At 39.2% G+C, this 20,830-nt stretch overlaps 1 protein-coding gene across 3 annotated transcripts in view; it reads right to left on the reverse strand.

Annotated features, from left to right (window-relative positions):
- Positions 1 to 3,239: 3,239 nt before the first annotated feature.
- The window catches only part of LOC133441667 (cGMP-dependent 3',5'-cyclic phosphodiesterase), a 196,671-nt gene continuing 179,080 nt past the window's right edge, over positions 3,240 to 20,830 (reverse strand). For all 3 annotated transcript variants that reach the window (XM_061719203.1, XM_061719205.1, XM_061719204.1), the window contains 18 exons: positions 18,818 to 18,929; positions 18,675 to 18,714; positions 17,638 to 17,701; positions 17,339 to 17,420; positions 16,294 to 16,468; positions 13,201 to 13,313; positions 11,592 to 11,669; positions 11,386 to 11,508; positions 11,221 to 11,291; positions 10,464 to 10,586; positions 10,289 to 10,376; positions 9,846 to 9,893; positions 9,458 to 9,532; positions 9,273 to 9,372; positions 8,319 to 8,431; positions 7,577 to 7,615; positions 7,354 to 7,460; positions 3,240 to 6,577 (listed from right to left, as the gene is read on the reverse strand). In XM_061719203.1, coding sequence (XP_061575187.1) covers positions 6,343 to 6,577; positions 7,354 to 7,460; positions 7,577 to 7,615; positions 8,319 to 8,431; positions 9,273 to 9,372; positions 9,458 to 9,532; positions 9,846 to 9,893; positions 10,289 to 10,376; positions 10,464 to 10,586; positions 11,221 to 11,291; positions 11,386 to 11,508; positions 11,592 to 11,669; positions 13,201 to 13,313; positions 16,294 to 16,468; positions 17,339 to 17,420; positions 17,638 to 17,701; positions 18,675 to 18,714; positions 18,818 to 18,929 — 1,786 coding nt within the window. In that variant the 3' untranslated portion in view covers positions 3,240 to 6,342. The remainder of the gene's footprint in view (positions 6,578 to 7,353; positions 7,461 to 7,576; positions 7,616 to 8,318; positions 8,432 to 9,272; positions 9,373 to 9,457; positions 9,533 to 9,845; positions 9,894 to 10,288; positions 10,377 to 10,463; positions 10,587 to 11,220; positions 11,292 to 11,385; positions 11,509 to 11,591; positions 11,670 to 13,200; positions 13,314 to 16,293; positions 16,469 to 17,338; positions 17,421 to 17,637; positions 17,702 to 18,674; positions 18,715 to 18,817; positions 18,930 to 20,830) is intronic.

Raw genomic sequence — 20,830 nt, forward strand, 5'->3', positions numbered from 1 at the left:
TAATTATTTATATACGAAGCAGAGCAAATAGTTGTTGTATTAAATAAGAATAACTATAATAATAATTTAATAAATAAAATATTAATAAAAATATTATTATTATTATTATTATTATTATTATTATTATTATTATTATTATTATTATTATTATTATTATTATTATTATTATTATTATTATTATTATTATTATTATATTATTATCGCATTAGCACAAAAACATTTCAGAAAATTCACCACTCTAAAAATACCACAAACTTCTCTAAACCAACTAAACATGAATTAGTCAATATTTTGAAATAAAAGGGCAAAACGTTGTTCTGAGATGATAACTTTTTCTACTTTTTTCCTTTTTCAACACTGATGCCCCCCCCCCCTATGGAGGAATTTTTGTGCCAAAATCAAATAAATAAATACATCATTAATTAATTAAAATGGGAATGAAATATATAATTAATTAATTAAATGTGTCATTAATTAATTAAAATTAGAATGAAATATGTCATTAATTAATTAAAATACAATTCATTTTAAGTAAAAATATATATTTATTATTTCAGCATTTAATTAATTAATGACACATTTAATTAATTAATGATATATTTAATTCCCATTTTAATTCATTAATGATGTATTTATTTATTCAATTTTGGCACAAAAAATCCTCCATACCCCCCCCCCCCCCCCTTTTTTTTGGTTGCAAGGTTATAAACTTAGTGGTGATCTTAGTACTTATTACACCTGTAGTAGTACTGAAAAATAGTATGACTTATAGTTGTTGTTATTAAAAACCAATGACTTTCAACATTCAATTTCACTTAATATACTTAATATATACAAATATTTAGTTATTGGAATTAATTTGCCATTGGTAACTTCCTGTGGCGAAAGTGCAGGGACTAGATCAGATTACTTAAATGCCCCTCAATGTCCATGGTTGTTACCTAAAAATTTAATACAATTAAATTAATACAGAGGGGGTGGTGAAATAACATATTTTTGAGTGGTGGTGTTCTGCATATATATATATATATATATATATATATATATATATTCATTCATACACTCCCCAACCACTTTATTAGGTTCACCTTGCTAGTACCGGGTTGGACCCCCTTTTACCTTCAGAACTGCCTTAGTCCTTCGTGGCATAGATTCAACAAGGTGCTGGAAACATTCCTCAGAGAGTTTGGCCCATATTGACATTATAGCATCACGCAGTTGCTGCAGATTTGTCGGCTGCACATCCGTGATGCAAATCTCCTGTTCCACCACATCCTCAAGGTGCTATATTGGATTGAGATCTGGTGACTGTGGAGGCCTTTGAGTGCAGTGAACTCATTGTCATATTCAGGAAACCAGTCTGAGACGATTCACGCTTTATAACATGGGACGTTATCCTGCTGGAAGTAGCCATCAGAAGATGGTACACTGTGGTCATAAAGGGATGGACATGGTCAGCAACAATACTCAGGTAGGCTGTGGCGTTGACACGATGCTCAATTAGTACTAATGGGCCCAAAGTGTGCCACACCATTACACCACCACCACTAGCCTGAATGATTGATACAAGGCAGGATGGATCCATGCTTTCATTTTGTTGACGCCAAATTCTGACCCTACCATCCGAATGTGGCAGCAGAAATTGAGACTCGTCAGACCAGGCAACTTTTTCCATCTTCTGTTGTCCAATTTTGGTGAGTCTGTGTGAAGTCTAGTCTCAGTTTCCTGTTCTCCTGGTATGGTCTTCTCCTGCTGGAGCCCATCCGTCTCAAGGTTTGATGTGTTGTGTTCAGAGATGCTCCTCTCCATCCCTCGGTTGTAATGAGTGGTTATTCGAGTTACTGTTGCTTTTCTATCAGCTCGAACCAGTCTGGCCATTCTCCTCTGACCTCTGGCATCAACAAGGCATTTGCGCCCAAAGAACTGCAGCTCACTGGATATTTTCTCTTTTTCTGACCTTTCTCTGTAAAACCCTAGAGATGGTTGTGTGTGAAAATCCCAGTAGATCAGAAGTTTCTGAAATACTCAGACCAGCCCGTCTGGCACCAACAACCATGCGACATTCAAAGTCACTTAACTCACCTTTCTTACCCATTCTGATGCTCGGTTTGAACATCAGCAGATCGTCTTGACCATGTCTACATGCCTAAATGCATTGAGTTGCTGCCGTGTGATTGGCTGATTAGAAATTTGCTTGTTGAAATTTGTTAACGAGCAGTTTTGACAGGTGTGGCCGGTGAGTGTATATAATTACATATACAATAAAGGGACATACTGAGCCTTTCCCTACAAAACATTTATTATCAACTATATTTATTATTTTGTATAATAAAATATATATATTTTTTATAAAAGAAAAATCTGCCACATTCACCTGAATTCACAATCCTTCATTGTCCAAAAACCTTCAGCCTCAAAGTGCTGATATACCTTTTGATGGACTGAGTTTGGTAAATTATATTCAAAAATAATTTTAAGAGTTTAATTGAAAATTTACACTAAAATAGAATTAGGTCATAGAAGTAATCCAATCACTATAATTTAAATGTTTAAATATGCTAAACAGCTGCTATTAGTATGGTAGTATAAATTACTGTTAAGAAAATATATTTATGATGTAAAAGTTTTTTCATATTTTGGGATGAGGATACTTTTTTGTACCAGTTGAATTTGTTGAGGTATAAATAGTCTGAATAAAATAACTTTACAGACAATTTAAGTGTGTGTAGGTGAGTTACCTTCTCTTAAAATGCTCTAACATTTTTATTCTGCTCATAAATCAGTTTTAACCCATTCAATAAAAAGGTTTTATTTCAACTGATATGACATATTTTAATTTTGTAATTTAATAATTCAAGGAAATCCAAATGTGCTAGAGACTGAATATAATTTCAGCCCCAAAACAATTTACATTAAAACACCATATTAGACCCCTTGGGTGGTTTCAATATAGTTTGGTCTTTGGTCTTTAATGAAATCGCTATAAATAAAAGGTAGAGGGATATACAGGCTGATGTGCTCTGTTTTAGACCCTCAATGTTTCAATCAAGACATGCTTCTATAGTCTGTGGCATATAATAAAGGAAATCAGGAGTCATGCCACTCTAATGATTCAATCAGTCTTGTCAGAAGTCATACACACTACTCAATGTGACCATGTAGTTTCATGGTAGGACAATGTGGTACAGTAGACTGTACTTATAGCATATGTACTCATGCAGAGACTACAATAGCAGACAAACCATTCACCTGATTTATTCAAAGAAAGAAGAAAAAAAAATTAAAATGTCATCCACTTTTTTTCTCCAAAAATATCCATGATCAGTACATCTGAAGAAGACCAGCGGCACTCAGAACTCAACAAAACAAATGAACAGATGACCTGATTTACTCCTCAGTATAAGCATCACGATTACTCTGGGTTGGCATTTGTGAAAGAATACCATCTTTATATTCTAAAAACACACATAATTTTCTTTCATCCCCTTTGTAAAAGTCTAAGCTTAGGCTTGTTCAGACATGGCTTAAAAAATGAAAAGAAAGAACAGGAAGCAAACACTTTAAATACATTACAGAACTGAAATACCGTACTTCCCATTGTAATAATGGCAGACAATCAAAAACATCTTTTAAAACTTTTGTTATTTACAGCAGTTATATTCTTGCCATTTTTAACAATTATGTCACACAATGACATTACAACACAGGACAGAGTCCTGCTGTTCCTGCTGTGATGAGGGGAAATACAGTAGATTAGGTTTGTACTTCATGGACAAGCTGTCATGATGAGTTACAAAGTTTGAACAGAAATGCAGCCTGACATCAATGAACAAAATATATCTTAATTTATATCTGTTGCAGCTTGGCCAGGAAGTAGAAAATGTTTGCTTGGCACATTGAGCCCTGACACTTTTAAACAAACATAAAAGGACAGATACACACTCATGATAGAAAACCGTCATAGGTATGAACTCTCAAAAGCATTTTTGTATTAAAATAGTCACACTCCACTTACTTATTTATTTTTTTCCAATGGAAACATAATGATCTAACAATCTAAAGCCTTTGGCAGCTCAGACCTAAAGCAATAATTTACAAGAGGCATAGGTATTTACATAGGTATCTATGCAATGTTACAGAAGCAGACAATTCATATTTCACTTGAAAAAGGCAGGTACATTTGAAAAGTGTTTCAAAAATGAGAGAAATGGGAACAATAAAGAGTCTGACAAAGTAAACGAGTGGCTTAGGAATGACACCTGTGTGCCCTTTAAAAGACTATAATAAAGTCCATAAAACAGAACAAGGCAGATCAAACACTTTCATCCAGCCACACAATGCATATCCCAATGCAGTTAGGACGCAGCAAAACAGTTTACAAACCAATTAACTTTTGTCACTATTGCACCCCTGATGAGAGCTTTTTGAAGAAACATCATCTTGTTTAAGCCTATGGTTGCAATAATTTTGCATTCATCTGATATTTTTAAGGAATGTGACTGCATAAAATGAAAGAGGGGAATAAGAATAAATTATGATGAACTACTTTAGGCTTATGTGAGCCTAACAAGCTCTTTTTTTCCCCTCGTTTTCTTTATGTCATCTACGTAACCGCTCACACACCACTCATTCATTCAGTTGTCCACACGCAGCCCACACACAGCAATGTCCATTACATAACCCTGCAGCATTTTCTTTGTTAAAATTGTAATGTACAATTAGGTATGGCATATAATATCACAAAACCTTATTCTCCTGACGTGTTCGGTTTTTATGAGACGAAAAATCCTTTTCTTTGAATGCATCAACAGTGAAGTGATGACACATTCAAGGATGAGAAATTTCTATCATGGCTACATCTATAGTTCCCTATTTAAAAAAAAAAAAAACTACTTTTTTGGTGCACCAAGAACTGAAAAAAAAAAAAATAAAAAAATAAAAAAGCTTTTCAAATCTGCCTCAAACACCCAAAGCTGGTTGTACTGATAAGTTAGAATAGAACCTAGTAAAATTACATGACACCTGTGGTATCTCACAGTATACATCTTCTCACCATGGTGATCATTCAGCCAACACATTGATACTTATACTATGTCTTTAACAAATATTCTACATACATACTACACAAACTCTTTATTACACTTTTATGTATTAAAAGCTCTAAGAAAGGCAGCAAAGATGCGCAATAAGGCAGATCCATATGAAACACTCAGTGACACTCTACAGTAGCACATTTACACAAACAAATGAGATGGATCTTTTAAAGGGCTTCTGTTACTCTGTATCTGAAGTGGTTTTATGATAACATTTGTAAATTAAATAAGATTAAAGAGCAACATGGCAAAGAAAAGAATGAAAGTGCAAGGGAGTGGGATACACAGGGAAAAGAATGAACTGAAAGCAGGTTTATTGTCACCAGTAGTCCATTTTTGAGGTTTAAATACACTCTTAATGTAGTTACGTGTACTTAATATGCAGGAGGTGTGTGTTTTTAATTTTGAATGCATGAGGGAGGGTCAGATATCAGTTCCTCTTATGTTATTGGTGTATGATTGTCAAAGTGTCCCTTAAGTAATGAGGGAAAGTGAATCAGTACACATTAGGGTTTTAAGTATTGTTTAAGCAAATGAACATTAAGTCCCAGTTTACTCTAAAGAGTGGAATACAAAAGTTTTATGATGGAGTGAAAATATACCTCATTAATTTGCGAGCAAAAGAAAAACTGAACACTGACCCAGAAAAAAAACGAATAACATGAAATGTTCGTGGGTTCATGTGTATCTGGAGAAAAGTATGGCAGCTTCATTACTCTGAACAAATGGTGTCATATAAATTAAGAGAAGCGCTTATGAAATATTTCACAGAACATATAGCACTTACTGTATTCTCACTGTTATGATAGTAGACTTTCCTTTAAGAATGAATGTCCAACTTGTGTGTCTAAATAGTATGTGCATGTACATGTGTGCGTTGATATGTGTGTGTTTGTACAATCTTACTCAGGACTGGTGTTGTCTGAATGAACTTGTGTTTAGTGGTAAAAACCTATTTTTCCAGTATAGCTGCTAAAAAAAGATAACTTTCTACTCTTCTCAACTGGTTGACAAAAGCAACATGTAGCGTCTAATCAGTAAACCGACTCGTGAATGAATCCACTCGTTTCACATCAGCTGTCTGATTCAGTTAGTTTGAAACTTTGTCCTTTCCACTCTGCATGGCCTGCTAAGCATCTAAGTCGTTCAGAGCAGAGAGACCTGTCCCCGTTCGGTCGCTCAGAAGGTATTGTCAGCCTCTTATTGGACCACAGAAACTTCAGTTAAACCCGCCAGCAGCCCGCTGGTGTCACTGGCCCCTCGCTCCCTCAGTCTCATCAAGGCAACCATTGAGGCAGTGGTCATCGCTCCCGAAAGCACCCTGGGATTGAAGCAGCTCATATTCCTGGTCCAGGAAGTCCAGGCTGTTGTTGCTAGGCAACCCACGTATGGTGAACTTGTGGGACACTTTGGTCCACTGCTCACGATTTGCCGCCACTCTTTCGTACAGCTCAGTGGCTCCTGGAAACAGCTCAGACAGCAGCCTAAAAGGAGAGGGGGAGATAGAGAGAGAGAGAGAAAGAGAGAGGAGGTGGCATTCATTTGTCTTTCTAATAGAGGAGTTTGAAGTGAGGCTTACATGCAATTACCCTACATTAAAGGGTTTCACGTTAAAAAGGTGTAAATGATCGGGCAATCCCATATTTTTCTAATTTGATTTATTCATGAGGTGGAATAAACCTTGTGTTTATTTCAACACAGCAGTTCATTTTGTTAAACCGCCACAAACTGATTTTTTGGGCCACTTGGGAGTAGTAAACACAACATATTATCACTTAATGAGGTTGGTATTGAAAAATGTGTCGCCCAGCACGTGCTGATTTACACTTACAGGAGTAATCAGCTAGCATTAGCAATCAGCTGGAGTTCTGTGCCTGTCAATCTATCGAGTGTACATCGACTAGTCTCTCTAATTTGATCCCTCCTACTGAGGGAGATGGTGGAAAGGAAATATGTGACTCAGTTGCAAAAGTTCCCAGTTATTTTTAAGGTTAGTTGGTAAAAGAATAAATTGGGCTATAAAAGTGAATATGATGACAACAGCTGCTGGAAATAATATCAATGAAACTAGAAGAATTAGCTAAAAGATGCTAAAATGGAGCAGCATAAAGGTAGAGGCAATGGAGGAGGCCATTTTCAATTTAGATGCAATATTAAAAAGGCAGGATCTCTCACTGTGGTTGGCAACTGGTCATGAGGATTGTGAAGTATGTCCAACTTTTTTAAGTGAAAATGTGACCATTTCACTTTCTATACGCACTTGTAGATGGGCATGGCGATGTGCTCCATGAAGCTGATCTGTAGCTCTGGGATGTACGCTTTCTCTCTGTCCATCATCTCACTGGGCCTGTTCCCCATGGCCTTTTCCTGCACACACAAAAACATGAGCAATGTGCTCAAAAAAGTGTAAAATAACACCAATTTCAGCCATATGTGCTATAAAATCAGGAGCTACTTGACAGCTGGTGCGCGCTGGCACCTACCAGATCTCCTTGAGAGAAGAACTCTTTGTAAATCAGCTCCTGCGGATATATACAGGCAGACATAAAAAGTTTAGTTTACATTAACGTTTTGGTCTGAATAACTTTTTAAGACAAAAAAAAAAACAACAAAAAACAGTCAATTCAGAGGTTTGGACTACTGCCCTTACATTTCACCATGCAGACGAATGACGGCACGTGCTAAAAAACAAAATAAATTATATATTGTACAAGTGTTTGCAGAGTCATGGTTGGATTTAGGGCAAGGTTTAGGGGTTTTGGTACTGCAAAGGGGGCATGCAAAGATTAAACATAATCCTGAAATGAAGTATGTTCTCACAGAAGAGAATTTAATGTAACAGAGCTCAAAGGTTGTTTCCAGCTGTGAAGATTTGCATTTTTAATCTGTTTTCCTATTAATGGACCAGTTTGATTCTTATTTATTGGTTATGGGTAATCTTCAGTAATGTGTTATTAAAAAGAGGGAAATATATTCAAATCTCAGGGAAAGTTCTACCTTGTAATGTAATACTGTTTATGTTTCAGCTTTTTGCAGTTGGAGTGTTTTCAGACTTTAATTAGGCTTTGCGTTTATAGGCTAAAATCAGCACCAATTATAGCTTACGCTGTAAAAGTAACTTTTGCAACATCCAGGCTGAAATTACAGCCACATCTATAATATATACGACAGCATATTTGCTGTATTGTGTATATTTATAAACAATGGTGCAGCCTATCTACTGACAGCAATCTTGCGTGTGGTTTTCCAGCCCTTTGTCTGGTCTGACAGGTCACACGAGGTCATCAGCAGGCACAGGAGCAAGGAGTGGTGGGTGCGGCTTTTTGGGTTGTATCCATCTGAAAAACAACAGGAATAAAAAGTTTAACTTTACACACACAGAAGAACAGTGGTGTTGCTTTACTTTTTTTTTTTTTTTTTTTTTTTTTTTTTTTTTTACAATTTCTAAAGTTGTTGGTGAACAAAGGAAGTAGAGATGAGTCCACATGATTGACATTTCACTGCACATATTCATCCTGGTTCTGCTTTGACTATTCAACCCCATGATTGACAACTTGCATACTCTGATGCAGGGAAATTTGCTAGCTCATTTAGAGGTGTCAAATGTCCTTGAAATGCTTTAACGGCTCAAAATTGAATTCCCCGCGGAGACATTTACTTAGGATAACTTATAATTAGTTGCATTCAGGCATAAATAACTGCTGGCCAGGAGGTTACAGCCAATTACACTACATAAGAGTGTAAGCAACATTGGACAAAAAGATCCAATAGAAGTAGATTATTAGGAATGCCAGAGCTGGATGCTTGAGGTTTGACCTTAGATCTTTTTACAAATTTCCAATTAATGGAATGTTCAACCAGACAGTGTCTGGAATAAAATGTATGTACCTGTATCAGTATTAGTGCCTTTTTATCCTATAATATATGCAAAGAAAAGAACAAGCGATTCAAGAGAAAAAGGATAACTATAACACTTGTATTATATTCATTACTGTATGCTTTAAACATCACCCATGCAAAATGTTGTCCTGTTTAAAAACCCTCCGCCCTAGTTTAAGGAGAATTTTAGATACTGGTTTACTGAGCTGTCTGATTCGAGCCTCTCCAGGCTCTTCAGGGTCATAACTGCGAGCAGAGACGTAGAGACGTGGCCGTGCATACTGAGCTACTGAGGCGTACCATCAGCCATCTTCTGCAAGTCCTTGAAAATACGGAGATGGTGAGCTAAGTCTGTAGCCAGAATTATGTCTCTCATCAAGTCCAACATACGCTGGTAGTCCTAAAAACACACAAGGATATCTTAAGCTTGCACAAACAGCGACAGAACACCGTGGAATCTAAATGCATGTGGAACTATGTCTCACCTTCCTCGAGAACTTCTCAAAGATGTTGCAGCCATGGGTGTTCAGAATAGCAATTGCCTGGGCAAAGTGATGCCTCTAGCAAACAGAGCATTATGATAAATTATGTGAGAAAAATCTGAATATGGTGCTTCTAAGGCAATGTTGAGTCATGCTGCTGTTGGAAAAAGCAAAGCCACTTTAGATGCATCTCAAGTGCCTCATCCCTGCTGCAAAAAGTCAGTATTTATTTTGACCACTAGATGTTGCAGAAGGACACCACATCAGGCGCTCACACTGCATTTAATTAACTGCAAAGACATTGAACTAACAGAGCCAGTGACACGACTGCTTTTTCTTAGTTTACTGATTTACACAGCAAAGATTGATTAAGTCACAAGTTTAAGTTTACCTCCATCACAGATCCCTCTGAGCTGTAGAGAGCAGCTAGAACCGATTGCTGAAAATAAAACACACACACATACACACACACACTGCAATGAAATCCCATTCTACATCTAAATGTATTTCTGTTTTCATTTACACAGTTCATATCAGCTCCACTCTGAATCTTAAACTAGATCAAAAAATACATAAATAAATGAAATAAGAAATTAGAAAAAGTTGCTAAAATGTTGATTTATAAATGCTCTTTAGTGTGTAATATTGGTGAGTGTGTCAGGTTGTGATGACAGTTAGTGTCTTTCAGGGGGCAAATTCACAGGTGATGAAATAAAACCCCAGACTGATACTACTGTCGTCAGAGATGCACTGGACTCTACGTGATTGTGATGGTACAGTATATGCTCTTCCAGTCACTCCTGATCGTTGGTAAAAAAGATCATTTCTGCTCACCGAGTCCACTTGGAAAGAATTGTTGGTGCCACGGTGGTCCAGATCATGACACATACAGGAGACAAAGAGAGCTAAAATCTCTATATCCCTAGATGACAGAGGGAAAACAATGAATAGTTTTCAGATGAGCAAGGTAATGATGTGTTTCTTGAATGTTTAGGAGTTGTGCACTCACTCGAGGTAGTTGGACAGGCCTAGGTTTTTGTAGAGCAGGTAACAGAAGTGTGAGACGGAGAAGGCGTGCATCCAGTTGTGGTAGGGAGGGTCTCTGTAGCCTCTTTTCACCATCAGACAGAACCTGTCACCAAGGCAGCAGTTTAATTATGGCTTACATCCCTCCATGTTGCCAGTGACACATGCACTATAAAAGCACCATGCCACGGCACCCATCTTTCTCCAGCATGTAATTTAATCAGAGTATTGTGACCATTCTTTTTTTCTTTTGTGCAGCTCTTGCTTTCAATTGAAAGAGCAGAGAGAGAGAGAGAGAATTATTGAAGAGGAAGCTGCTACATTACAACTTTTCAGCAAAGCTGATGGCGTTTTCCATGATTAATAAAAGCAGAATTCTGTCTAGGAGCTTATATCTGAATAATTTTTCACTCTACTGATTAAAGTCTTGTCTGTTATTCATCTCCAAGCTCCTCTGACATTTGTCTTAATTCACAGTATTGCCATTTTGGATCTTATAACTGACTGACATGATTCATTCGATGACAAAAATGAGAATAATTGAGCTCCCAAAAGCATTCAAAGCCAATCTTCCACAATACAGTATAAGATATTTGACAAGAAAAATAAAGACTTCACACCAAAAACAAGCAAAAAAAAGCCACAAGCTTAAAGGAAACAAGCCATCCGTTTTAAACTGTGCAATGTTATTGGCAAACACACAAATATATTCAGTGTGTGGATTGATGGAGCTGTCAAACCTGGCCAGAGTGTGCATGTCAATTTTGTAGGTGTTGATGAAGCCCATGTCTTCAAACATGCTGAAGACGCACTGCAGACACACACAACAGGAGCAGTTTTAGCTCTCACTGTGGCTTCTTTTCTCTCAGTTGCATCTCAAAACCCACTTGTGTCCATTTCCTCACCATATGAGTGGTGTCATCAGGCAGAGAGCGTGGTGTGTATGTGAACTCAGCGAAGCACGGGTGGATCTCCTTCACAGGATTGATCCCGGTCACCAGCAGCTTAGTCACCTCTTCCTCCGAAACCTGCAAAAGACACATGCTGGCTCATGTGGAGCATACATCCGCAGCGTCTCTGAATACTGTGTCTCGGGCTGATCGGAATTCACCTTCATGTGGTACATCATCATTTCGTTGGCCAGGTGGGACCTGAACTGAGCTTCATGGACTCTCTTGTAAAGAAGAGACTAGAGAGACAAACAAAACAACATTATAACATGAAATATGATAGAGCAGAACCAATTTTTTCAATCTTCATTTTGAAAACTCATATCCAAAAATAACTGTTTTGTCATTTCTTATGATGTTTTATGATTTTAAAATAGCTTTTTCTTGGTCGTTCTCAAACTTCACGTTAATCTACATGGCTACATTTGAATTAAAGGTATTGGTCTGTCCAGCACAAAACAGTGAAACTCATCTGACATGAAAAAGCTGCTCTTTACATTCCACTGAAATGACAGGTATTGATGAATAATGCATTTAATCATGTTTGAATGAATAATGAGCCTCCTTGAGGTCAATTATTTTTTCGAATCACATATATTAATAGTAAATACACTGTTGAATACCTGGAGTCATTAAAAGGTCAGACTCTAAACTGGAAATGCTAAATAAAATATTTCTCATCTGTGCGGCGACTTCCCTTAGGAGATGTAATAAAGCTCTTCCTTCCTTCCTTCCTTCCTTCCTTCCTTCCTTCCTTCCTTCCTTCCTTCCTTCCTTCCTTCCTTCCTTCCTTCCTTCCTTCCTTCCTTCCTTCCTTCCTTCCTTCCTTCCTTCCTTCCTTCCTTCCTTCCTTCCTTCCTTCCTTCCTTCCTTCCTTCCTTCCTTCCTTCCTTCCTTCCTTCCTTCCTTCCTTCCTTCCTTCCTTCCTTCCTTCCTTCCTTCCTTCCTTCCTTCCTTCCTTCCTTCCTCCCTCCCTCCCTCCCTCCCTCCCTCCCTTCCTATCCAAGGAAAGTCAATTAATGACAGATACATTAAAACAGTTTTCAGAGGGACACAAGAGAACTGGTCTGAAATGTCACATACAGCAACAAGCTACTCTGTGGGTTATGTCAATAGTTCTACATCATATGGTCTCCTGAGCTTCGTGTGGTCGTTATCATCGCTACAAACATCGTCAGCTTCATAATCGTCTTTATGACCAGAAGCTGCTCCTGAGCTGCATGTGTGTTGATGGGGTTGCAGCACTTATACAATGCCTTTGAACTGCAGCACATGGGTAAGTCTATTTCATTACAATGAATGTCTTCAAATTTCCCATGGGACTTTGCTTCACTCTTCTTTGACTGAGCATATTGCTCCCACCAAACTGATGTCATTCTGCCAGTCTCAAGCTGTTCGACTGCATGAGCGACACATCTACCACAAAGGCGAAGAGACTCCCAATGATGAATAATCTGTACATGCTTATTTCCTGCACTTTCTTTTATTCTGTTTCTAGATCAACCAGGGATTATATGCACTAATGGGATTTGAAGAAATGAGGAAGTGGTAGGGAATGGATTTTGAAGATGACTACATAAAAATTAAAACTAGAAAGACATTTTTGACATTTCATGTTGTTCTTTGTGCTTATCAAACTTAGTTTTTTATTTGTAGATTTTTTCTATCTTCACTGCAGAGATGGCAGCCATCACTAAAATGTGGACAAAGAGGATTTATAAAGAAAAAATAAAAGGACTGAAAGGTTAGAGAGTGAGAGAATAGACCTACGTGGGCGATGCTGATACCACAGTAGATGGAGAAAGCTGTGGCCAGATCCTCATCGAAGCGGTTGAACCACGGCCCGTTCATTTTATTCACCAACTCAGCAACGCCAATCACCTCTACAAGAGGGAGGATGTTAAGAAGAGGAGGCGAGTGGAAAAAAGAAGGTAAGGTATCAAAGGAGGAAACGATTGAAAGTAGAAAGTAGGATGGAAGCAGAGAAAGGTGGGGATGCAAACATCCAGGAAAAAAAAGCCAAAGTCAGCAGTGGACAACAGATGCTGGATTAAACAGATCAGCTAACTGAGATTCATTTCACACAGTGCGATTGTAATTGCCTAAAAAGATGTGAATTTAAACGGTTCATCTGAGCGTCAGACAGTTTTCTTCGCAGAGACAAATCACACTGAATTTCCTGTGCTCGGAGCACCTGGCTTAAGCAGCACTATGAAAATGATGAAGAGCTTTCTGAAAATATTCCAAAGTGCGCTTTAAGCTCTTCAATGTTTAGTCACAAGTATGTGATGTAGCCACGCTTGGCGCTGCTCCGAGAGCGCGTGGATGAAAATTAGGTTCTCTCTGAAACAAAAGAGAGGGTATTGTGTTTGTTGTAGATTATTCAGCAGTATAATAAACCTGTCTCTGTTGAAACAATAAAAACCCAATATTTTTATTTATTATACTGTAAGTCAGCCAAGTACCACATTAGTGAACTCTATAGAGACAACTGGGCATAATCTATTACAAATAGCAGATGTCGCAGCATTGAGTTAGAACAAAGTACTGTAAGTAGAACATGATTTAGCTGCAGCTTAGCTAGAATTTCTTTTAAGCTGAGTTGTAGGAAAAGTTTTTTTAAATACCTGAGAGAACTTGAATTAGTAATATGCAAAGCTATTAATTTAATACTTAAGAGATCCTAAAATGTTTCAGAAACCATCATTACTGTGTTTTTTTTAACTTATTTTATTCCTTAAGACTGTGATATATCTTATGTATTCAGCCAGGAATATCTTTTATCTGCATTTCTTTGGACCAAAGATATTTTGACAATATTTTCTACTCAAATTAAATGTGTGTGGGATATACAACATCGATATGAGTGAAATGAACACTTCAATTGATAACCTTTATATTACTCAAACTAAATGTAAATTATTTTTTAGTTTTTTTAAAAACTAGCTTCAATTAAATTGATGGTGACAACACAAACTCAAAAGCAAAGCTGGGAAGGAAACAGCAACAGCGTTCTGGAAGACTATGATTCTGAGAACTTGGCATAAAAGAAGTGTGCACCAATTGCTTTGTCAAGCCGCCATTCGTAGTAGTTTTGCCACTCTGTGACAGACCCTGCTGTAGAATCATCAAAAAGAAAAAGTCTTGATGCAAATTTGCAGAGAACTTAGTTCTGTGGAAGTCCCACAACATAAAGACCAAGGCTGGCTACAGCTGTTGGACTGTTGCATGTGATCGTCGAGCCGTTGGGTGGCACTGCTTGTTAAACTGTCAAGGTCACAGATTCAGGACTGTCTTGGAAAACCATTGTCATCTAACATGGTTCACTGCTGCATTCACACATGTAACCTGGTACCATATAATGCAGGGAGGAAGCCTGCTGAGTTATCTGGATGCAAGCTTAGCTGGACAGCGAGACAGACACATGCCCTATAGTCAAAGGAGTCCAAGTGAAAATGGACATCTATGTGTCAAAGATTAACAAAAAACAAAAACAAATGAGTGATTAAAATGCGTAATTGAAAGGAAGGGTGATATACAGGACTGTCTCAGAAAATTAGAATATTGTGATAAAGTTTTTTATTTTCTGTAATGCAATTAAAAAAAACAAAAATGTCATACATTCTGGATTCATTACTAATCAACTGAAATATTGCAAGCCTTTTATTATTTTAATATTGCTGATTATGGTTTACAGTTTAAGATTAAGATTCCCAGAATATTGAGATAGGATATTTGAGTTTCCTTAAGCTGTAAGCCATGATCAGCAATATTAAAATAATAAAAGGCTTGCAATATTTCAGTTGATTTGTAATGAATCCAGAATGTTTTGCATTACAGAAAATCACAATATTCTAATTTTCTGAGACAGTCCTGTATAACAATGGCAAATGTTCTTTTCTAACATCTATTTCTGAGGTTGTTGCTGGAAACAAATTCTAGATTCGTTCTACAAAGAAGAAAATCTGTTACTTCGACTTGTTTGTTATATGAAAGTTCAAGTAAACGCACAAATTACAAATTCATTCTGTCAGATTCCTAAATAACCTCACAAAAAACGTCTCAGGAAATGCAGGAATTTCTTCACACTCAAAAATAACAGTAAACAAATATTCACCTCTGTTTTAGATGGTAGAAGTATCAGAAGAGCCAAACAGAACTTGTATCCTGTATCTTGGTTTTTTCAAATCATGTTTTTCTCTGGATTTAGAAAAGCAATTATCAAGTCAACTTTTCTTCAGTATGGGACTGGTGCCTGTGGGCTTCGGATGACTCCTAAAGCCTGAATTATGGTTCTGCGTCAAAACGACGCCGTGCCACACGCCGCCACTGACGCCGTCACTGACGCCGTCACTGACGCCGTCACTGACGCCGTCACTGACGCCGTCACTGACGCCGTTGTGATTGGTTCGTTTGGTAGCAACGCATTTCCGGTTTGAAGCAGTCGTGAGCTTTCAGCGCTCTTTTCTTCATGTATGTGTGATTTTTTTTGTTTTGGTTTTTTGCACAATCGTTGTCCTTATCTTTTTGATTCACTGTGACCGGAAAAAGTCGGATAAACCATTCAGGAAAAGATCGCGAATTAGCGGTCACGGGAGGTATTGCCCTGCGGTTAAATGGAGTGACGGAGAAGTCTGAAGGGTTCACGACGGCGTCACGGTGACGGCGTAGGCACGGCGTTGGTTTGACGCAGAACCATAACTCACCCTTAAGCCCTTAAGGGCTGTGTTTGTGCGCTAAAATCTATCAGTAGATAGTTATAATGTTCATCATTGTGAGTTGTATGACAGGTGGCCTTCGCTCTTCGTAAGGAGTTAGACTCCTCTTTCTATTTTTTTGCTCTGATTAATAGTTCATTGTTACCATTATTCTCATCTTTGATGGGGAAACAGAGGATGTTGCGAGTCCTGAAGCCGGTGCTGTCATCGACACCCCGGTAGAAGAGTGGATGGGAGTAGGCGTCCTTGATGTTCAAAATCTGACCGGTCGTCGCAACGTGGCCTGCGATGCCCTGATCGGCTGGGATACGAAACTCATTCTGCACTTGCAAGAAACACATCCATGCAGAAACAAACACACACACACGCACGCACGCACGCACGCACGCACGCACGCACGCACGCACGCACGCACGCACGCACGCACGCACGCACGCACGCACGCACACACACACACACACACACACACACACACACACACACACACACACACACACACACACACACACACACACACACACACACACACACACACACACACACACACACACACACACACACACACACACACACACACAGTGTGGCAGTGAGTTAAGGAGATTACATGCAGCTGAGTCTCCCAAATGGTAGGCTAAGTCTGTCACTTGCCAAATTTCTAATAGATGCATAAAATGCCCCATTTTCTCCCCCGTTTTTGTCAATGCTGCAAACTCTGTGGATGCATCTTAGACAACTAGGCCAGAAGGAGAGTGCAAGCTCAGTCACTGCACAGTAAAAGAAAACAAACACAAAGAGAACTTGTAAGATGCTGGTGAGCTGTTGGCTCACAGTTCAGTCCACACTGATGTTGATTTTGAAAGTCGCGATAGCTCATAAGGCGAGTTAGGGTTTGGTAATTATAAAGGCTATCATGTATAGTTCACATAATTTTCGTGAACATCACGCTATTCAGTGACACCATCTTACCCTGAGGATGAATGTATCATCCTGACACTTTTGTCGGGGTAGAAAATGCTGCACCACAGGATGAAGGGGATATCTCAGAAGTTTGCTCTGAGCTTTAGTCGCTCTCTGAGATGACGAGTGGGCCCAAACAAGACCCACTTGTCAGTGACTCAGGTTTATTCCCTTTTAACTTGTAATCATGCAGTAATGTGTGTGCGTGAGTCATAAAGGCTTGCTCACTATACCTCTTCCTCACTGACAACACCACCATCAAACACCTTTGCCACTAACTCATGGCTGACCCGATCCAGCAGGAACACCGAACAACTACAGGAACAGAGAGGAAGACAATGTTAAAGGGTGATGGGGAACGGAGCACAGAAGAGGTTTTTGTCCTCTTTCATCACAGGTCATTTGTACAACTTTTATAATTGTCCATATCCGTCATTTGAATTGGAGATGAAGACATTTCTGTCATACACACACATGCTCTCTTTCAGACACTCATTAAAACATCTCTGTGGGGATGAATCAGAGGGCTTACATCTCTGCGTCGCTGAGGTTCCTGGCCTCCACTATAATTTCCTGTAACAGCACTGACACGTCGTCTGAAAGAATCGGAGAAGGTAGAAGAGGAGGACAGAGGAATTAAATGGAAGCTAGAGGAAATTATGGGAACACACAAAAAGCCGAGACAGACAGAAACAGAGATTACACCATGAGTACCTGTGGATCAGCTGCACAAGCTGATAAGAGCTTTTGTTATTAATGCTTCGGTACAGTGAATGGTAATTTGCTTGACGATTGGATCGATTTTTGTACCAGCAATCATGATGTCAACAGTGACATCTTCTGCAGTTAATGTTCAGTGTTTGATAATAATAATAGAAAGGCCCTGATGTAATTACTAGAAATGGGGAAGCCATCATTTTCTACTGCCTTTTATTTGCCATCACAGGTGAAAGTCGATGTACAAACTGGACAGATTACCGGTTGAGTATCTGCCATTCACACTTGTGGTTCTGTACTTTTGAATTGGACTAAATCACAAAATTAAAGCTGGTTGGAAGTCCTGGTTTCTTTGGTAATGAGGCTGGCCTTTCATCATCGGACAGGCCAGCAGACACATCCAAAGAAATGTGGAAAAGACTCAGACCAAATTATCTCTGGACAGATGATTTGGTCTGTTTGCAAGCAGACTGAGACTCATCTTTTCAAGGGATCTTGGTCTGGTTGTTTGGTGCACATCAAGGTTTAGGTGGCTCTAGAAGTGATCACACAGGCTCCACGACCACACCATAGATCGCTTCAACTCAGTGGTTCTCAATTCTGGTCCTTGTGCCCCCCTGTCCTGTATTCTAATTAACGGTCCTATTTAGCTTGTCATCAAGGTCTGCACATGTCTATTGATGACACAGCTACATGTATCAGGGGCCAAAGCAGGGTAGCATTTAAGACATGCAGGACAGGGGGCCTCGAGGACTGGAATTGAGAACCACAGCTTTTACTAAAATGGTGATTTTGAACGTTGTCTTAGTATCCAATACTGTCTGTTCCTCAGCCAGAGAAGAGATGACTTACCCAAGTGTGTGAAAAGATTCTTGGCCACTTGAAGAAGTGCCTATTTGGAGAAAGCAGGGAAACAAAAAGCTTTTTAGAAGGCAGTTTTGTGTGTGTGAGAGTGTATGTATGTATGTGTGTGAGAGAGAGGGGGCGTGCAGTACCTGGCACTCCACTTTGAGCTTCTGCTCTTTCTGAAAGGCCAAAGTTGAAGTGAGAACAGTTGAAGTGTAGCAGAAACAGTGCTGGATGGCGTGCTCATCCGCCTCTGTGTGTCTGCAGAGGAAATCACGAGGTCAGATGGTCAATCTAAACACTTGTACAACATTTTAAACAGGATTTTTATGTTATCACATATGCTTTTATTCAACTACATTTGAGAGAGAGAAGTACTGTGCTTTATACCTCTTTTTTTCACCTTGAGATTTTATTTTACAGATATTTTAGATGCTATATGATCATTTGATTAATCACTTATTATATTCCTAAATATAATGAAAAGTACAGTGCACAATGATGTAGTGATTAATGAAATTACATGTTATTTAAAAGTATGAAGTATTAAAAGTCATATTCTAATAAACGGTGTAGATAACAAAGCAAAAACAAAAATATAAAAACCTACACTGGGCTGTTTGCCTAACTAATATGATCCAAACATGTAACATACAAATATTCTTCTTGTTTTAATTAAATATGTAAATGAGTACCTTCATTTCTGCTGCACTACATCTCATACAAAGTCCAACAAGAAAATAATCTGCAGATGAGCTGATACTTTACATAATTCTTGGTTGAAGTTTGACAAGACAGGCAAAATGTCTTGTTATCAGCTAAAGTCTGACAATAAAAAGAATGAGTTTGTGGATTAAAATGTCTGAAATGACAGCAGACTGAACAAAACTCTGGTTTCCTGCTGGTGTTGCATGTGGCTGTGGCCTTCAAAATGATTTGACAGTGTTAAACATGCAAAGTAGTGTTCTCAGTAGCGCGAGTGACTCTGCAGTTATCCGTCTCTGCCTACAGAGAGCAGTGGCACGTTATTGTGATGATGTCAGGAGCATTACTCGGGCTCCTGTTCCCCCAGCTTAGACTCACAGGGGTCTTGACAAACAACGCAGATGCCTCAAATAGCAATTAATCAAAATAAACCCTTGTATGTATATATATATATATATATATATATATATATATATATATATATATATATATACCCCTCCTTGAACCACCTTACTGTGGTGGAGGGGTTTGTGTTGCCCGAGTGATCCTAGGAGCTATGTTGTCAGGGGCGTTACGCCCCTGGTAGGGTCTCCCATGGCAAACAGGTCCTAGGTGACGGGCCAGACTAAGGCCCTGTCCCAATACTCCCCCTACCCCTAGTTTTCAGCCCTACCCGAAACACTGGACCAGCTCTATACCCTCCACAGGGTGCTCGAGGGTTCATGGGAATTTGCCCAAACAGTCCACGTGTGCTTTGTGGATCTGGAGAAGGCATTTGACCATGTCCCTCGTGCCATTCTGTGGGGGGCGCTCAGTGAGTATGGAGTCCGGGGCCCTCTATTAAGGGCTGTCCGGTCTCTGTATGATCGGAGCAGGAGTCTGGTTCGCATTGCTGGCAGTAGATCAGATAGACAGATAGATAAGACTTGTTCCCGGTGCATGTTGGACTCCGGCAGGGCTGCCCTTTGTCACCGGTCCTGTTCATAATTTTTATGGACAGGATTTCTAGTCAGGGGGCGGAGGGGATCCGGTTTAGGAACCACAGGATTTCATCTCTGCTTTTTGCGGATGATGTTGTCCTGTTGGCTTCATCGGACCGGGACCTTCAGCATGTGCTGGGGCGGTTTGAGGCCGAGTGCGACGCGGCAGGGATGAGAATCAGCACCTCCAAGACCGAGGCCATGGTTCTCGACCGGAAAAGGGTGCCATACCTTCTCCGGGTGGGTGGAGAAGTCCTGCCTCAGGTGGAGGAGTTCAAGTATCTCGGGGTCTTGTTGACGAGTGAGGGAACGATGGAGCGTGAGATTGACAGACGGATCGGTGCAGCGTCCGCAGTTATGCAGTCGATGTACCGGACCATCGTGGTGAAGAAGGAGCTGAGTCGAAAGGCGAAGCTCTCGATTTACCGGTCAATCTACGCACCTACCCTCACCTATGGTCATGACCGAAAGGACAAG

Source organism: Cololabis saira, chromosome 4 (assembly GCF_033807715.1).
Source record: "Cololabis saira isolate AMF1-May2022 chromosome 4, fColSai1.1, whole genome shotgun sequence".
NCBI lineage: Eukaryota > Metazoa > Chordata > Actinopteri > Beloniformes > Belonidae > Cololabis > Cololabis saira.